The sequence below is a fragment of the Schistocerca piceifrons genome, chromosome X (assembly GCF_021461385.2).
Source record: "Schistocerca piceifrons isolate TAMUIC-IGC-003096 chromosome X, iqSchPice1.1, whole genome shotgun sequence".
Classification (NCBI taxonomy): domain Eukaryota; kingdom Metazoa; phylum Arthropoda; class Insecta; order Orthoptera; family Acrididae; genus Schistocerca; species Schistocerca piceifrons.
This window is the reverse complement of record NC_060149.1, coordinates 78,932,417-78,950,998: the sequence shown is the minus strand read 5'-3', so window position 1 is coordinate 78,950,998 and position 18,582 is coordinate 78,932,417. Positions and strand designations below refer to the sequence as shown.

The 18,582-nt window shown below is 37.3% G+C and overlaps 1 protein-coding gene across 4 annotated transcripts in view; it reads left to right on the top strand.

Annotated features, from left to right (window-relative positions):
• Positions 1–18,582, top strand: part of LOC124722032 (neither inactivation nor afterpotential protein G-like) — a 271,109-nt gene that overhangs the window by 30,407 nt on the left and 222,120 nt on the right. For all 4 annotated transcript variants that reach the window (XM_047247220.1, XM_047247222.1, XM_047247221.1 and 1 more), the window contains exon 4: positions 11,655–11,876. In XM_047247220.1, the coding sequence (XP_047103176.1) occupies positions 11,655–11,876 (222 nt within the window). The remainder of the gene's footprint in view (positions 1–11,654; positions 11,877–18,582) is intronic.

The following is an 18,582-nucleotide window of genomic DNA, read 5'->3' as shown; positions in this document are numbered from 1 at the left end:
TGCAGCGTGGATGGGTCCAGCTTCATCGGTAGGATGAGAGGAGGCAGAGGAGGTGAAGTCTCCGTCTCCATGCGGTCATCCGATGGTGTCGTGGCCTCGCTGTCCTCTGAACCCATGAATCTGGGGGAAGAGAGATTTGAAAATCATCGTATATGTGACAGAGGGAAATTTGATTTTGATGGTGGCACTGCAAACTATCTGGACCTGAAAGAAGAAACATGCGACCACCAAGTCTACAGACAATCTCTCCTCGCGCCCACTGTCTGTTGCCACTAAAAACCCTATAATAGACAATGTCATGTGGTGCAAAGTGATACTTGCAGCCTTCTTTTGGTGCCGGATGCTGAGGAGGGTGGAGCAGTGTGCAATGGCGGCAGCCACAAAACATTTCCACCGGCAATGGTCCGTCTCGTGGGTTCGATCGATATGAGGTGAGAAATAGTTGACGGTGGATTTAATGGTGCACTAGTTAGATGCAGTATACCATTGCATTCACAAAATGTTTCAAATTCATTTGATGTGAACTGAGGGCCATTGTCTAACACTATTAGTTCAAGTAAACTTTCTAGGCAAAAAATCAAAGACAACACCTGAATCGTGCTACCTGACATTGTCAAGTGCATGGTCACAACAAAAGGAAACTTGCTATGTGAGTCAACCACAACCAACCAGTGGGTGTCCCAAAAATGTCCTGTGAGGTCTACATGCACATGTTGCTATGACAATTGCAACTTAGGCCAAGTAGTGACTTTTTGTGGCAGCGTGGACTGATTTTCCACACATACGTGACGCTGTGACGTTGTCTGTTCTATTTGGGCATCCATAACCTGCCAAGTACAGTGTCAATGTACTAACTGTTTCATTTAAACAATCCTCCAGTGTCCTTGGTGAAGTAAATGCAACACTTCTTTTTGCGAAGCTTTAGGGATCAACATGCATGACTGTCCACTGTCATTGTGAACAAGAATTACACCTTTCTGTACAGCATGGCTGTGCCAATGTGCAAGCATGGCTATGCCAGCATGCAAAGTAATGGAACACTACAGAGTTCTTTTTATGCTATTCAATGAGTGAGGCCAAGATGTGCAAATGTATTTTAGTAAAATGTTAAAAGCTGGGTCAGCTTCTGCAGCCTGTGCAATTTTTCTATAGTTCATCAGGAAAGACTGAAGCAATTCAGAATCCTGAGCATCAATGTGACAACAATATGTAGCAGAAGCATAAAAGTATGTGTCAGGGCCAATTGGAAGATGTGAAAGCGTGTCTGTATTACCATGTTGAGCTGTTGGATGATATGCAATCTCCTACTAGTATTGAGACAACAACAAAGCCCATCTTTGCAATTTTTAGGCAGTTCATACAGGAACCAGTTTCATCAGATGATACAAGGACTGCAAAGGCTTGTGATCCGTTACTAAGTAGAATTTCCTGCCAAAAAAATAGTGGTGAAATTTGGTGCCATCATACACATTAGGCAAAACCTCTTTTTCAATTTGTGAATAGTTACACTGAGGTTCGAACAATACTTTTGATGTGAAAGTAAAGGTCTCTCTTTATCACCTATTCTGTGCAAAAGCACAGCACTGATTCCTTAAGAGGAAGCATCAACTTGCAATACAACTGGTTTTTCAAGATCAAAATGAACTAAGCATTGATCACTGAGCAAAGTGTCTTTAAGTTTTAGGAAAGCTACTTTGCACTCATCTGTCCAAGGAAAGGGGACATTGTTGCATTGCAAGCAATGCAATGGAGCTGCAATTTGTGCAGCATTTGGTATGAAGTGAATATAATAATTCATTTTCCCTAAAACTGACTGCAATTCTGTGATATTGTGAGGAACTGGCAAATCGCGTGTAGCTAACAAATGCGACTGCAGAGGATGTACACCTTGGCTGTTTATAACATGACCAAGATACTGCACCTGAGGTTTAAATAATCATACTTGTCCAGTCTACACTTCAGTCTTGCATTAGAAAACACACAAAACAAAGCACACTAATTTGCAATATGTTCTTCAGGTGTACGAACTGCTATGACAATATCATCCAAATAGTTCAAACAGTTTGGCACTTGTGCAGTCAGCTGTTCCAAATACTGATGAAAAATGGCAGGTGCAGAAGAACTGCCAAAATGCAAACACAAATATTTAATCAATCCAAAATGAGTAATTATGTACTACAGATACTTTTTGAGATTCTTCATTGAGTGGTATTTGAAGATACGTGTCACCCAAATCAATTTTTGAAAAGTAGCATTCAGCACCTAATTTGTTCATTAGACCCTCTGGGTGTGACAATGGATAAGTATCAATTAGAGTTTGTGGGTTGACTGTAGACTTAATGTCAACACAGAGGTAAATGTGACCTGAAGGTTTTGGGGCCAAAACCAGTGGACTCACCCATTGACTAGCTGATACAGGTGCAATAACTCCGTTATCTTGCAATTCCTTAAGTTCAGCAGTGACTTTGTCCTGTAATGCAATAGGAACAGTTCTGGCTCAGCAAAATTTAGGCTGAGCATTGTCTTTCAGTGTAATATGTGCAACAATATTGTTAGCTTTGCTTAAACCTTCAGAAAAGAGCTCTGGGATTTATTTTAGCATGCTAGCTACATTATCTTTTGCACTGTATGCAGACACTGACAGCACATTGTCCTGAATGTTAAAGCCAAACAAATCAAAAGAATCAAGACCAAATATGTTCTTACAATCATGTGAATGTAGCACTGTAAAAGTCACTGTTTGTGTATGCAAGTGATACATGACAGGCAAAGTACATGTTCCGCAGACGGCAATGTCTTGTCCATTACAATCCGTCAGTTGCATAATAGTCTTAGACAGGTGTGGGGAGCCTAACAGTTAATATGTGTGACAATTTAGTAATGTTAGAGTGGAACCCGTGTTCAATGAAAATTTCACGTTTCCCACAAAATAAGTAAATGAACAACAAGTTTGTTTGACTGACATATTACTGTAAAAACTGCATGCTTGCTAACAGCAAACTTGGAATATACTACATTAATGACATGAGCCTTGTGACTAGATTTTTGTGAGTGGGCCAAATTCTGATATTTGTTCCATTGCAAACATACAGATTGCGCATGTCCTTTACTACCATAAGCATATCACTGAGCTTGTCAGGAGGGGCAGTCTTGGCGTTTGTGCCATGTATAACAGTGAGGGCAAGACTTAATTCTGTTTGCCTGTGTAGCTGCCTGTTTAGCGAACTGCATATGCAGCATGAAAGGTTGTTTACTTGGCTTGCCTAGCACAAGCTGCCGGTGGGGAATGGGGTGATCGCAACTAAGATACCCAACCTGTCAAATAGCTGGCTGCTCAAATGGATCAGCCAACAAGGCACCAAATTTGTACCAATCAAGCATATGCTCTATCTGCTGAACTGATGGATCAGACTGTTTCAAAATTTGTTCTCTGATTTTGACATCAGATACATTGTACATGATCGAATCACGCAACATAATATTTGAGTATAAAGCACCGCAAGCACATTTGAATTTGCATTTCCTTTTCATACCTTGCAAATCTGTGATACATTTGTACTGACCATTTTTTGCAATTAAAGAACTGAAACCTAGCTGCTACCACATTCACTTGTTGGTCGTAATAGTTTGTTAGGGCCTGTACTACTTGGTTGGAAGCAAGTTCACTTGGAGTGGCATAAGGTAAGAGTTTTCAAATTAATCTCAACACTGCACTTCCTACCATGGATAACAGATATGGAAGATTTACAGTATCTGGGACATTGTGGGCAAGTACATGTGTCTCATACTGTTGTAACCACTTGAGCCATTCCTCTTCTTTGTCATGAAACTGCTGAAAAGGTGGAATAGCAGCTGTAGTACGTGGTGCTTGTTCTGTCAAGTGTGCAGTTTTGGCGAGTAGCTGCTGCACCGTGTTGAGCAGGATAGAAATCTGGTTTGTCTGAAACCGAAACAGCTGCATTAGCTGTATTGCATCTAACACTTACAGCTGTGGCACCTGAGCAGGAGGTGTGCCGGGGGGGGGGGGGGGGGGGGGGGGGGGGGGTCATATTGGAAGACACAAATGAAAAAAATATACAAGGCAAGAATTATGAACAATGATAAAATCAAAGAAATTTTCAGCAACACCCACCTGAAAACACTGATTAGCAAAAATGACAAGAAACTGTGAAAGCAAAATGAGTGCCCCTGAAAAGCAAAGACAAGAGAGAATTAAGGCACTGGTACAGTAGACACAGAAAGTCAGTGGCCATCAGGCATGGGGATTATTTCTAACACCTTGTCGTCAGTCGTGTGGTCTTGCCCACTCATCGCTAATAGGCTGCCTAAGGGATGTAGCATTATCAGAATGCTATACAACAGTTCAAACAAATAACATTAGTAGTTTTATTCCTAGAAAGCAATTGACAATATTTAACTTTGATTACAGCAAATGTCAGTAGCGAGAGGTGACATGAAAACAGTAAGGTTCTTGCTATACACAAAGTCCAAGTAAGCACTTGATATGGATCACAACAATTTGATAGCATGCGATGGTATGTCAAGTGTAGCATTTAAAAAATATATAAAAGAAAGAGTCAAACCACTAATGTATCTCATAAACTGTAGTGTTCAAGAATGCACTTATCCTAGTAGTCTAAAAATAAGCATTGTTAAACCAGTGAATAAGAAGGGGAATACAAAAGAGGTTTCAAACTATCACCCAATATCATTGATCCCTACCTTTATTAAGGTGTTTCTTAGCTCTCTGCTTATTTTACAAAAACAAATTGTTAACAGAGAAACAACAAGATCAGTGCACAACTACTGCAGTTGCTGAATTTCTCCATAGTGTGTACACTAACATTTAAGATAACTGGTTCTCAAGGCTGAAATAAAAAATATTTGTGGTATTCCATCAACAGAAAGGGAGTCCCAATTAAAATGCTAAAAATTGTTTACTATGAAACAGTTTATCCATTTCTTAATTACAGTATTAAACTGTAGGGTTGTATGGCAGACCTGCAGCTGAATAGAATATTACTATCACAGAAAAGAGCCATTAGGTTAATGTGTGGACTAAACTCCAGAGTCCTGTCATGAAACCTTTGGCCAACATAGGTTTTTAACAGTAAATTCCTTGTATTTGTATAAACTTATTATATTTCCTCTGAATAGTAAAAACGAAGTAAATAAGTGCAGTGATACACATAATTATGATACTAGAAGTAAGGGCAACTTCTTTCAGAGGACAAAATTAAAAATAAGAGACAATACCCCTTATGTTAATGGGCAGATATGGTTCAACAAGCTGCCACATACTTTGAAAACTTGTGAACAAAAGCTGTTCTGCAGGGAGTTAAAAGCCTTCTTAGTAAATAAATGTTTATATTCACTCGCTGAATTCTAATCTAGGTGCCCTCTGTTGTGCAACACAATATAATTAGAATATTAGGATGAATGTATGTATCACTACTGCATGTAAGTGTTATCTATATTAATCTACTAAACCTATGTATGACATTTGCAAAAGTCATCAGCTTGATGGCCTTCATGCAGAAATGTAAACAAACATATAAATAAATTTTTGTCCAGTAGTCCAATCAGTTCAGTTTACCTGTCCAACAATCCCTATTCTCCTTACTGAATTCCTCAGTATTAGTAGAGCATGATACCTTTATGTAATGCTACTATAGTTATAAGTAAGCATTATTTAGTTTACAAAAAATAAATGCTACTTTTTTGCAATCTATATATGTATTACTAAATTAAAGTGCCCCATCCCCACCCCCCAACCCCCACACATTTTTCTGTCTGTATGTACATCTAATCTCAGGAACTACTGTACGGATTCTGATATGGTTTTCACTGACAGATAGACTGATCCATGAGGAAGATTTTGTATATAATTTATAATAATAATAATAATAATAATAATCAGTGTGTGACATATGTATTAATACCTGTTCCATATTTAATTGGTGTTCGGGTTGACATCTCATGGTGGTGATGGGAGCTACGAGCTGATCAGCTACAGAAGGTGCTGTGTCTGGCAGGAAAGCACTACAGTAAACAGTTGCTGCAACTCCAGAGAGTCCAAAGTTTGACCGTAATCTGTACATAAACATATATATCTATACATGTTATAAATTAAAGTCCCCTGCTGCAATTTTCTGTTTGTATATGAAGACCAAATTCAGGAACTACTGTAAGGAGTTTTATATGGTGTTCACTAAAAGATAAACTGATTCACGATGAAGTTCCATGTATGTAATTTGTTACTGCTGTGCCACACATGTTGTCCATCTGTAGATACTTACTGCTACTTGTGCAAAGCTGTGACAGGTCACTATTTTATATTTATTTGAAAGATACGGACCCTGCTTTTGTATACAATGCCTGTCTGTTGTATGTTAAATTGTGACAGCATTTTCTGTTCTTTTCCCTGTTTTTGGTCAATAACTGCTCATAGTGGTTTATACATGATTTCATACATATTAACCCTTTAACTGCTCTAGACATGTTAACATGCTCGCCTTTGTACCTGTCCCCGTGTGCTCTGAATGTATTTACGCACACCACCAGTTCTTCTGCCTGGTACTCTGAATGTGTCTATGTGTAGACACATTCAGAGTACCAGGTAGAAGGACTGGTAATTCACGTAAATACGTTCAGAGCACACAGGGATAGGTACAAAGGCACGCTCGTTAACACGTCTGGAGCAGTTACAGGGTTAATTGTATCTGGATTCATTCTTCTCATTTGACTTAACTCTTTGAATAAATTTCCATACTTCTGAATATCTTGCTCCTCCTAAATGTGTATTAATCTCAGCACACTTTTTATCCCACAGTTTGTTTTAACAGCTGACACTGCTTGCTTGTCATTCTCTTCAATTACGTATAATTTCTGTTATCTGCCTCAGTTTTACTGCCTAACTATTTCTGACAGTATATCTGTTTTGACTGACTAGTGTTTCTGTTTCATTATTCCTACTTCTGCACTTTTTTCCAAGAGCTACCTCTCCTGCCATTTGAACAAGGCTTATAATGTTTTGATACCCTTCATCTACAGGTTTCTCTGTATCACCGAGCTTCTGATTGAGTTTCTACGAGAGAGTATTCATGTACTATCATATAAAGTGTTGTCTGCAATAAAATACGTTATTAAAGTGTCTCAGGAGAATGGCTTTGCTCATGCCACTATCTGTGACATGAGTAAAGAATTTGGCAGTGTAGGATGTGACACTCTTGTTAAGAAACTCCATTTCTGTGGCATCAGTGATAACAGCCTAAAACTATTAACAACTAATCTCCAAAACTGTAGACAGGTTGCAAGTTGTGTGTGGTGGCACAGAAAAGTCTACCAAGAAACAAATGATGGTGGGACTTCTGCAGTGATCTTTCTTTATTAGGACCGTTTTCGTTTTTAGTCATGATCAGTGACCTACCCTTTTTTATAAGCTCCAATAAGGTGCTATTCACAGATGACTCTATGTTCCTAAATTATAACAATGATCTGAATAAGCCAAAAGATTCTGTTGACTATACACTTGCCCAAGCATCATACTGGTTTTGGTCAAATGGGTTTCTCTTGAACAAGAACGAAACACAGAAAGTGGTATTTCATCTAAAGGACAAAAGTCGTTTTAATGGTCGCAGTTATATAAAGCTCTTGGGGGTGTACTTAGATAAAAAAACTGTCCTGGGAGCAACACATAAAATACATTAGTGTTAAATTTTCCAGAGTAATTTACTTTTTAAGGTGTCTTATTAAATGTGTACAAGTAGCCTGTGTTAAAACATCTTGTTTTGCATTTTTTTGAAGTATTATATCATACTGACTTATTCTTTGGGAAAACTCATTCCTTGTTCTAAACATATTACCTCTGCAGAAGAAAGCAATCACAGTCATTACATGTTCTCAACATAAAGCACATTCTAAGTCCTAGTTCTCTGATTGTAAAATAATGTCTGTTATAAACCTGCATATACACCAAGTGTTAATCTATACAAAAAAGAATCTGCATGAAGTAAAGTGTAGAAATAATATTCACAGTCACAACGAAAGAAAAATAAGTCTATACAGACATCATACCATAGACTATCAAAGACAATCTCAGATGGTACAAGAGCTTCCACAGTGTGCATTTAGGAATAATTTGAATAAATGGCTTGTTACCAACCCCTTTTATGAATTAAAAGCCTTTATTGACTGTGACATAGAATTTTAAGCTGACAACTGTGGCATGCTGTACTGCTCTATTTACTAATGTAATGATTACACTGTATAAAAAATTTGTCTATTGCTGTAATGACCTAATGACTATAATCACATGTAACATCTCTATACACCCAAACACTGTTAATCAGCATGCTCATGATCTGTTTTCTTATTACATGGACAAAGACAAATTTCCGATTTCTTGTGGGTTGCAGTCATGTAAATGTGAGGATTTCTATGCATCTATGGTAACCATTAAGTATTTTAAGCTAATGACTTTGACATATTTCTATTAGCCTTCCTCCATTATCTTTCAAATTTACTTCTCCATATGGCTCCACTGTTTTATTTTCTGTTCTTTGACTTACTCTACTGTTTAGATCCCTGAGGATGGTATTTTCTCTACTCTTCCTAGTATAGTGATTTCATTGTTAATCCTTTCAAAGAACTCGTCTTTGTTAGTAGGTAGTTCATTATCAAATATTGCATACAAACCAAAGAACGTCACTGGAATTTCAAATTAACATGCTTTAATTCATATGAGATTTTCATTTACAGTCTTGAAGTATGTTATTTTACATTTTGTATTGATCATCTCTGACATCTATTTTTGGTCATTATTCTTTTATCATCCCACAAAAAACCTGTGTAGAGTTGTTCAACATATCTGGGCATATTCTCTTTTTGTTAATTTACATTAGCATGACAGTGTCTGTCTGTAGGCTGTTTAATTCTTGTGCAATTTCTAACACTTTCCGCCATCATTTTGTGTTCATGCTCCTTTTCCATAGCCATTTTCGTTTTCCAAGTTTCCATCCAAACTTCTGAGGCAAGTATTGGGCTTTTTGGTAATGTAAGACTTTTACAAATGACAGGTAACTGGCCTGCCACCATATTCCTCAATCTGGAGGACCTTGTGATTTTGGTTCAAGGGTGTCTTCATCTAGACTCACTGTCCTTGAGGACTTTGAAGACAAAGCTTCCCTTTTTATGGTTCCTCAGATTATTTCCTGACACTGCTGATCATTTCATGAAGATAGTTCCGCTGCTTCACCAATCGTTGGGCCATATGATTCTCTTCCACCTTCAGAACTGTTGACCATCTTCACCTGTAACCCTGCCAAGTGACCCTTACAAGGTACTACCAGCTGGGTCAGCTGGACCAAGTCTTTTTTCAGAGATGTTACTCCTGCATCACTCACCATTTATCCCAGCTTTGGACAGGCAGAGCCAAGTTTCCCACTGTTGTGCCCAGGTTGCTGTGTTTTCTATATTGATATTACTTGTCCTATGGCACAATGATGCATGCATTTCAAACATGCCACTTTTTTTCTTGCCTCTGTGCTATGAGAGGCTAGTGAGAAAAGCATCAAGTAGATTCACCAACACTTTCTTCAAGAGACAATGCTAAGTAAGAACTCTGAGTACCACCTCATAACAAATATCTGAATATGGCTTTTTGAAGTTACTGTTACTTGTACCAATTTATACAATTAAATGGCCATGTAATACATCCAGTTGATGTTATAACAATCAAATACACAGAATATACTCTGTGACATAGCTAAAGACATGTATATGCAGCAGCTTACATAAAGAAATATTTTTATTTAGGCATAGTTAGCAGTATTATCTCTGGTTTTACAAGAAAAAAAATTAACTGTCTTAATATAAAATAGAAGTGTGACAAATTTTCTTTGTGTGGCAGTTTTATTGTACAATGGCTTTCTCAGTCCACAGACACTGTTATTCAGCTCCACAAGATGATTTTTATATGTATTTTTCTTGGTTCATTGGTGTGTGGCTGCTTATTTCTCTCTTTCTATTTGTGTTATGTAATGAGCCAACATAAACATCACAACATGATATATCTAAAAACTAACACAAAAACTGGACTCCAAAGAAGTGTTACAATGATGTGATGTATCCTCATTTCATCTTTCCAGAAGTAGTTTCAGACTTATATTAGTGACTTATTTGACTGCAAAATAAAATATTTGAGTACTCAGTTAATACTTTTGGTACTTTGGGGAAAAAGCAACATCTTTTATGGTGTATGGCCACTGAAAGAGAGGGTACTGCAAATGGAGTACTAAACCAAACTTGCCAAATGAAAACAAAAATAAATATTTAAATATTTATAGAAGAAGCCTATGTGTCCTTCATTTGAAGTGATTTATAGAGACCACTAGAAAATAAATTAGGATAGTCAAGTTGCCAAGTATAAAACTTAAATTCTACTTTGAGCTTTGAGTAAATTTAAAAAAAAATTCAAAGTAAAAACAGATTGTGGGGAAGTTTTATTGATAACTCTGTGCTGAGCCAACAGGGGAAGAAAATGCTTTTCATTAACATCTCAAACAGAAGTCACTAAAATGTTAGTACTCTATGACACCTTGCCGCATTGGCAATTGTCTGTTTGACAACAGAGATGAAAGAAACATTAAGAAGAAGAAGGTGATGACCAGATGCAAAATGACAATTGATCCAGTTGTAAATGACAGATAATTATGGAGTATGTGTTTCAGACTTACCCATCTCCATAGCTAAGTGTTCACCACATCAAACTGCCATATGGAAGATACAGATTTGATTCTCAATACTTTAAAAGAAGTATCCATTGATGGGAAACTTGAGTTGGGATCATTCACCCTCATGAGTACAGTACTTGAGAAGCTACCCAAGTGAGATGTAGTTTAGAAACAGCCACTATTAATGCCATTGAAAGCAGTACTGGATAGTCCATCTTGAGCCTCTTGATTAAGGGAATGCCGGAATAGTTCTTATGTAGGCCATAATTGATTCCTTCCCTTGTAAGTCTTCCTTTTCAATAACAAATATACAGTTCCATGAAAGTGAACACTTGATAGGATATCTCTATGCCACTTTCAGGTAGATATAAGCCACCAAGCTAAGAGCCCAACTGTGTGCATGGAATGACGACACCAATAGTCACAGCATGAGTGGAGCTATCCTTGAATTGTAAAAGGAAAGACTCAGTGTTAACATTTTTAGAAGGCTGTAAAAATCAGAAACTGAAGGGATCAATAAATAATCTGTTCCCCATCAAATTTGTGAGATTTTACTAGCTTTTCAGTTCACATTTACAGTTTCAACAGGTTGACTACTGTTTCTGTGACTTAAAATGAACTTTTCTTTCATTCATTTAAACATCAGGTTTTCAAACAAATATAGAAGAGTGCTACTTCATTTAACTATAAATGGAAGTACCTTTCTGATTTCATTTAGATGGCAGAAAGAAATAATATTTGTCTGGTATATTTATAATGTTAACATTGCAGCTGAAAACTTTATAGCTATAAATTTCTGCAAATTCCAGCATTAAGCAAAAATTTAGATTATTATTTGTGAACAACCATAAGCATTTTAGAAAAGTGATTATGAATTTTATTTTCTATATAAAGTGAAGTACAATGTTTGTTACTCTACAGGTTTCAGCATGGCCGCGTGGTCGTGGTCTAGGTGGAAGTGGCCAAATAAATTATATGGTGCACTCTCTTGGACATCCAAATGATTTCAAGCATTGGGAAGAAAATGGAGCAAAAGGCTGGGGCCTGAGCAGCATGCAGGCATACCTGGAAAAGCTGGAAGGCAGTTGTATGCCTACAACATGTGGAATTAAAAATGGCATTTGCCACAAGACAACTGAAAAGGTGTGGCTCAAGTTCTCAAATTATTTTTAATTCTTGTAAGATTTGAGATTGATTATTTTAGAAACATAATTTTTTTAAAAAATATAGTAATATTTCTGACAATTGAAGTGGTCAGAATGAATCCTAAGAAAGTGTACATATACAAATAAGTATCAATAACAAGTGAATAAAACTGCACAGATATAGAAGACATGTAAGACACAGCTGCACCACATCTTCTGTGACCAGAAAGGTCAATTCTGTGCTGAGTTCACTCATCAAACAATTGTCCAATGAAACGTACAAATGAACCTGAAATTGAGTGCCAGTATGTCTCACTGACATTGAAGAGCTTGACATTGACATGTTATTGAGCTCAAATTGAGCAGAATTATTAGCCTCTGTTTAATGGATCTTTGGTATTGCAACATTTTGGATTTTACAGGGCATGTTACTGAGACAATGACATGTGTGCATAATCAGCAGATAGAAAAAGGTCATATATAGTAACAAGTGCATACTGCATAGTCTCTTTTGACTACAGCATGGATTACTTGCCAATATAATCACGTGGCCATAATTTAATATGCAACATCATCCACAGTGTTGATCTGATTCTTGGTTAAGATCTGTATGTTGAATATATGGTGATGACGATGATGATGATGAGGTCCCATACTCCTTGACAGAGCATAGGAGATGATGTGGGAGGCCCGCACCGCCGTACTAGGCAAGGTCCTAGCGGAGGTGGTTTGCCATTGCCTTCCTCTGACTGTAATGGGGATGATTGATGATGCTGATGATGACACAACAACACCCAGTCATCTTGAGGCAGGTGAAAATCCCTGACCCCACCAGGAATCAAACCCGGGATCCCATGCTCGGGAAGCGAGAATGCTACGCCGAGACCACGAGCTGTGGACTGAATATATGGTGGCATTTGCTGAAGACTAGAATGCAAGCATGTGTGTCATTACCTTGATTTACATTCTCTAGAAACCACAAATGCCTCAGAGTGCATGATATTATCCTTGGTTCCTTGGTTCTTGAAGTCTCATATCATGCCTGCTAAACTCACCAAAAACTGGCTTAAAAAGATGGATTATGCAAAATTATGTACACTAGTCAATATTTGGGGTTAAGTGGCTTTTCTTCACTTCTATTAGAATTATAATGTTTGTGATAGCACACAGTTTATACAGATAGGAGATTACGTTTCTTCCTTCATCAACGTATCTAGATGAGAATAAACCAGTTATTATTCAATGACACTCTGTTTGTTGACCCTCACAGTGGAAAAATGTGCAGTGGTAAAAATATGAAATTAACTGTACACACAATACAGTTTTCAGTAAAATTACCACAATGATAAAACCAACTGCTAAACACAACACAATACATATCCAGAAATTGAAGGGTAGTTATTTGAACACATATTTGCTCATACATGTGGATTCATTACAGACACCGGTATTAGCATATTAAGAGCAGTATGCAAACTTTTCTGTACCGACAGACATAATTATTACTCATATGATTCCTAGTTGCAGACTTTGTTATGACAAATTTTGCCCCACATAGTGTTGAATGGATACAAGTTGCAGACTCTTACTTGAACTAACATAGAGATGTTATCACGATGACTGGACCTCAAAGACTCTAATCTACATAGATCTCACTTGCTTATTTAGACTGTCAATTTTGGGATGGTGTGGGCTATTTAAGGACTGGTGTGCATATGTTTGTTGATTTGTTGATCTCAGAAACTATGTTGCGTTTCGAGAAACAACTTAATTAGATTCTTTCATTCTGAATGGACTATGAATTTTAACAGTTGTTTAGTTTATGGGATATGTTGAAGGTTAGTAAATTATAAAAATGTATAGAACTGTTTTATGCTTCCATTCACTTATGAGTATGGTCCCCATCTTGAAAGTTATTTTACATTGTGATAAATTATTCAAAATCTTAATTATTGGCTTGATCAATTTATGAGGGTGTAATCTATTTGAAAAAAAAATATAGCAACAGAAGTACAGCGTCAAAGTGCAGAATCTAGCAAGGACTGGGGCACAATTGGCAATGGAAAGTTGTGAATGTGTGAACTTTCAGTGCCAATTATTTCATAAGTTAATTAGTTTCATATAAATCAAAGTATTTTACTACAAAGTCAGAACATTTGCCATTCATAGGTGTAGGTCCATTTAGCTGCATTTACATATTAGCTCACCAAATATAGTACTCATAAACTGTAGTATTAACTTCAGTTATCCATATTTTTTAGTTAACAGAACTAGTAAAACTAACTGAATCACTGAAATCAGCACATTCAATATAACCAAGTGAATAATAAACTTAAGTGGAATTACGTATTTGAGTATATGTAACTCCTTACATAAATAAATATATTGAAAATATGATAAAAATCAGAAAAAAATTAGTTATTGATGGGAGTAGAAAACATAACACAGGGAGAGTATCCAGCTTTCTACATCTTAAATGGAACAGGCACTGCTTTATTATCTCCTATGGTTAGAGCCACTAGAGCAGTGCTTAACACTGATCTGGCTAATATCCAAAGTAGGGAAATCACCTTGCTGTGTTTGTGAGATAAAGTCCATTTAGTCGGCCTGATACATATTTTTGAATATGATACCTGTCCAAATATTAGAAAAGAAAAAAAAAAAAAAGAGACAAATCTTCACATTTTAGGACTGAGTGGTGGTTGCCTCTGTGTATTTATTTCTTTCCTACAAGTGTCTGTGTGTGCACATGTGGGTAGCAGTGCTTTGTAACTGAAGGTTTGTGAGCACTTGTGCACTCAGAAGTAAGGTCTGAGAAGAAATTGCATTGTGAAAAACGTTAAAACTAGATAGAAAAATACAAGCAAGCAAGTGCAACACACTGCATGGAATTCTATGGAGTTCATTTTTACAGATTACAGTATTGTACAGTATTGTTTAATTTGAAGCTTGTGGGGAGGTCTAATTTATCTTAATTCATCAAATTACATTCCTTAGGAAATGGTGTTCATTAAAGTTATCGATCATAGGTTCTGTTAAACTACAAATACTTCATTAGCATTTAATTTATCAGTTGAATTCTCTCCAGGAAAACATCATCTGTTCAGTTCAAAGCAAATTTTTACATCAGGGAAACTGAGCTATATCTGGAGTTTATCAGGATCATAAAACCTGTGACTATTAGCAAATTTTCTTGTAATAATCTGTTTTTTCCTCAGTCATTTTAAATCACTAGCATATCGGCCTAGCAGGAGCTGTGCAATACTTGAGCACCAAAGTGGAAACACTCTCGAGGCTAATACTGTGGGGGCCCTGTCAATAATGTATTTTTTAGGAGAGCTCTGTCTGGCATTCTGCAGTGTTAATGAACATAACAGGTATTTTGTATTGTGTATGCAGTATTAACTACTAAATACTGAGGACAAGCTAAAGAGCTACTGATACACCATGGAGGTGAGGGACCAAAAGCTACTTTAAGTGCTTGTACCATACTTTAGAAGGAAAATGCCCAGTCATATACAGTGAGGATTGTGTGTGTCTCCCCTGTAGAGTGGAGACTGCCACTGCATCTCTCTTCTACACATTCACCTCACCCAGCACCCATTAGAATTTTTTGAGAATAATTGACTAGCAGCATTTTCACTGCAGTCATTTGGAGAGTGCTCTTGACTTCGGTACCAACTGCAAACATAAAGGTACCTTCAGAATGTATTTTTACCATCTTCAATTTTATGCCACCATATTTTGATGCTGCGGATGTTGCATGTGAGGTTTTATGATGTGCTGAATTCTCTGTCAGACACTGTAAACAGTTTTCCAGTCATAATAATGTGTCATGTAACTAATCTGTGATAAGTTCAGTCATATGAGGGTTGACTGAAAAGTAATGCCTCCACCTTCGTAACTCTTCAACAGTTGGTAGCATTAGTATGCGGCAGGTACTGGCTTGTTCTGTAGCCTCTGCTCTACATCTCCAGTTGGCAGGAAGCCTTCGCATTGAATGGTTGTGTTGTTACAGTGTGAAGTATATAACACTGCACAGATGGTCTGTCAATGCGATTTAAGCAATGTGCAGTCATTGAATTATTGACAGCAGAAGGTGCCACCCCAAAGGAGATTCATCAGAGAATGAAAGCAGTTTATGGTGATTGTGTTGATGTGAGTACTGTGTGTCACTGTGCCATGGCACACACAGCCACACAAACACAACGGTTGGCTACCGCGACAGAGTTAAGCGGCGCCTGCAACTTAGTACAGGTGCGTTCCGCAAGCCGACGCTAGAGACGCTCCCGCCAAACATTCAATCATCCGTGAACTACACACACACATGAGCCATTTTCCAGCACAGATGGTCACACGATGATATCACCATCTGCCAATCATGGACCGCCAATGGCCGCCAATGATCACTCCAGAATCAGCGGAAGAAAACTGGAGCTGCTGGGTAAAATAGCCAGAAGAAAGGACTGCTGCCCAGAAGAGACTTCAATGCAGCCGGAACATCCAGGTGGCACATCTCTGCTACGCCGGCTGACGACCCTGGACTCTGCGCCTGTCTACTTCCTCGGCATCCACCGGAGAGTATCAAGGGAAAACCAGACAAAGGAATTTAAATTTAGTTCAGTTGCTAATATTTCAATTCAATAATGTAGCATAATTCTTTGGCTTGTTATAAAATTTTGGCAGGAGAAGAAGCTTTTTGTTTTTGAAGGAACTTTATATTTTTGTGAAATTAAGCAGTGGCCTTGCTACACCTAATAAACATTTTTTGTTCACAAATGTCTGTTAATCTGTGGATATAACATGTTAGATGAGTAAGTTTAAAGCTGTTGAGATGGGAACATCTGACCTGCATGAAAAACAAAGAGTTGGATGTCCTGTGACAGCAACCGCCAAGTTTCACAAGCAAAATGTTGACAGATTGATTCAGGACAGTCATTGTATCATTCAGAGAGAAATTGCAACCACAATCTGCATTTCACAAGAATGTGTGGGTCATATTATTGCTTTGCTTGGCTATCAGAAAGTCTGCACATGATGGGTACACCGGATACTGACTCCTGAAATGAAAGTGCACAGACTTGATATTTGCCAGGCACTTCTCTTGTATTATGAGAATGAAGGTGACACCTTTCTCCATTCAATTGTGACAGGATATGAAACGTTGGTACACCATTACAACCCATAGATCAAATGTTAGTCTATGGAATATCAACAAGAAGACTCACACCAGAAAAAGAATTTAAGATGCAGCCCTCAGCTGGAAAAATCATGGCCACAGTGTTCCGGGATGCAGATGGTGTTACCCATGTTAATTTCCTTGATCGTGGAATAGTAACAAATTCAGAGCATTACATCACAATGCTGCGAACTCTGTAATGATGGCTAACAAGGGTTTGATAGGAAAGGGAAATGTTTTCCTGCAGCATGATAATGCCAAACCACCTACTTCACATGCCACCACAGCAGAACTTCAGAGACTGAACCTCACCACGATACAGTATCCTCCATACAGTCCAGATTTAGCACCATCTGACTTCCATCTATTCCCAATAATGAAAGATGATCTGCGGGGACATCATTATGCTTCTGATGAAGACATTGACAGAACTGTGAGACTGTGGTAGAAGAAAGGGTCTTCTTCTGTGATGGCTTCAGAAAACTTGTTCATCGCTGGCAGAAATGTATCCAATTGGCTGGTGATTATGTGGAAAAGTGAATATTGGTAATTAAAGTTCACATTATAAGGATTATTTCTGCGTTTGATTAATTAAAAACTTCCCATCCAAACTCAATTAACGAAGGTGGAGTCATTGCTTTTCATTTAACCCTTGTACTTATTCTTCATGGTGTACCAGTTTTCTCAAATATTAGTCTATAAAATCTATTTTTTATAGAATAAATCTTTTATAGAATGTAGTGCTTCAGTACTTTATCTAAGAGAATGGATTGAAATGTTCCCTTCAAATTAACATTAGTGCTAATAAACCTATTTTTAGATATGAATTGATTGTATTAATTTTACTGAAATGAAATAACTGGATTGAGAGGAATGAGCTCAGTGAACTTGTGATGACATAAAATGATATCATTGAAGTCACCTTTCCACCTCTGTCAATTTTATTCTTGTTTATCCATTCATTTCATTCCACTGAATTTAATTTGATCTATATATATATCCCTTGTTGCAGAGTAATCCATCGTTCTTCAGAAAATCCATTTCTCAAGTAACACTATCCCCAGGAATCTCATGAGAAAACCATTGTAGTAATGTTCATAAATTATCAATCACTATCATCATAAGTCATCAATGACTATGAAGCTTGAGCTGGCTCTCAAAGTGTGTTCATGTAATCCATTTGTTAGTGCAGCTGATCACAGAAAGCAGAAATCTGAGTTTGAGTGTTGCAATGGCACAAATTTTCTTTGATGCAACATATTTGATAGACTTTTAGATGTCATCATCTAAATTTTTAAATCCACTATACTCTACCCATTTATAGAACCGTTATCATTCACAATAAATTTACACTGAGGTGACATAATTTGTGAGATAGTGATATGTACATATATAAATGTTGGTAGCATCACATACACAAGTTTTAAAAGAGCAGTGCATTGTGGGAGCTGTCATTTGTATTCAGTTGATTCATGTAAAATGGTTTCCAAATATGGCTATAGCTGCATGATGGAAATTAACAGAC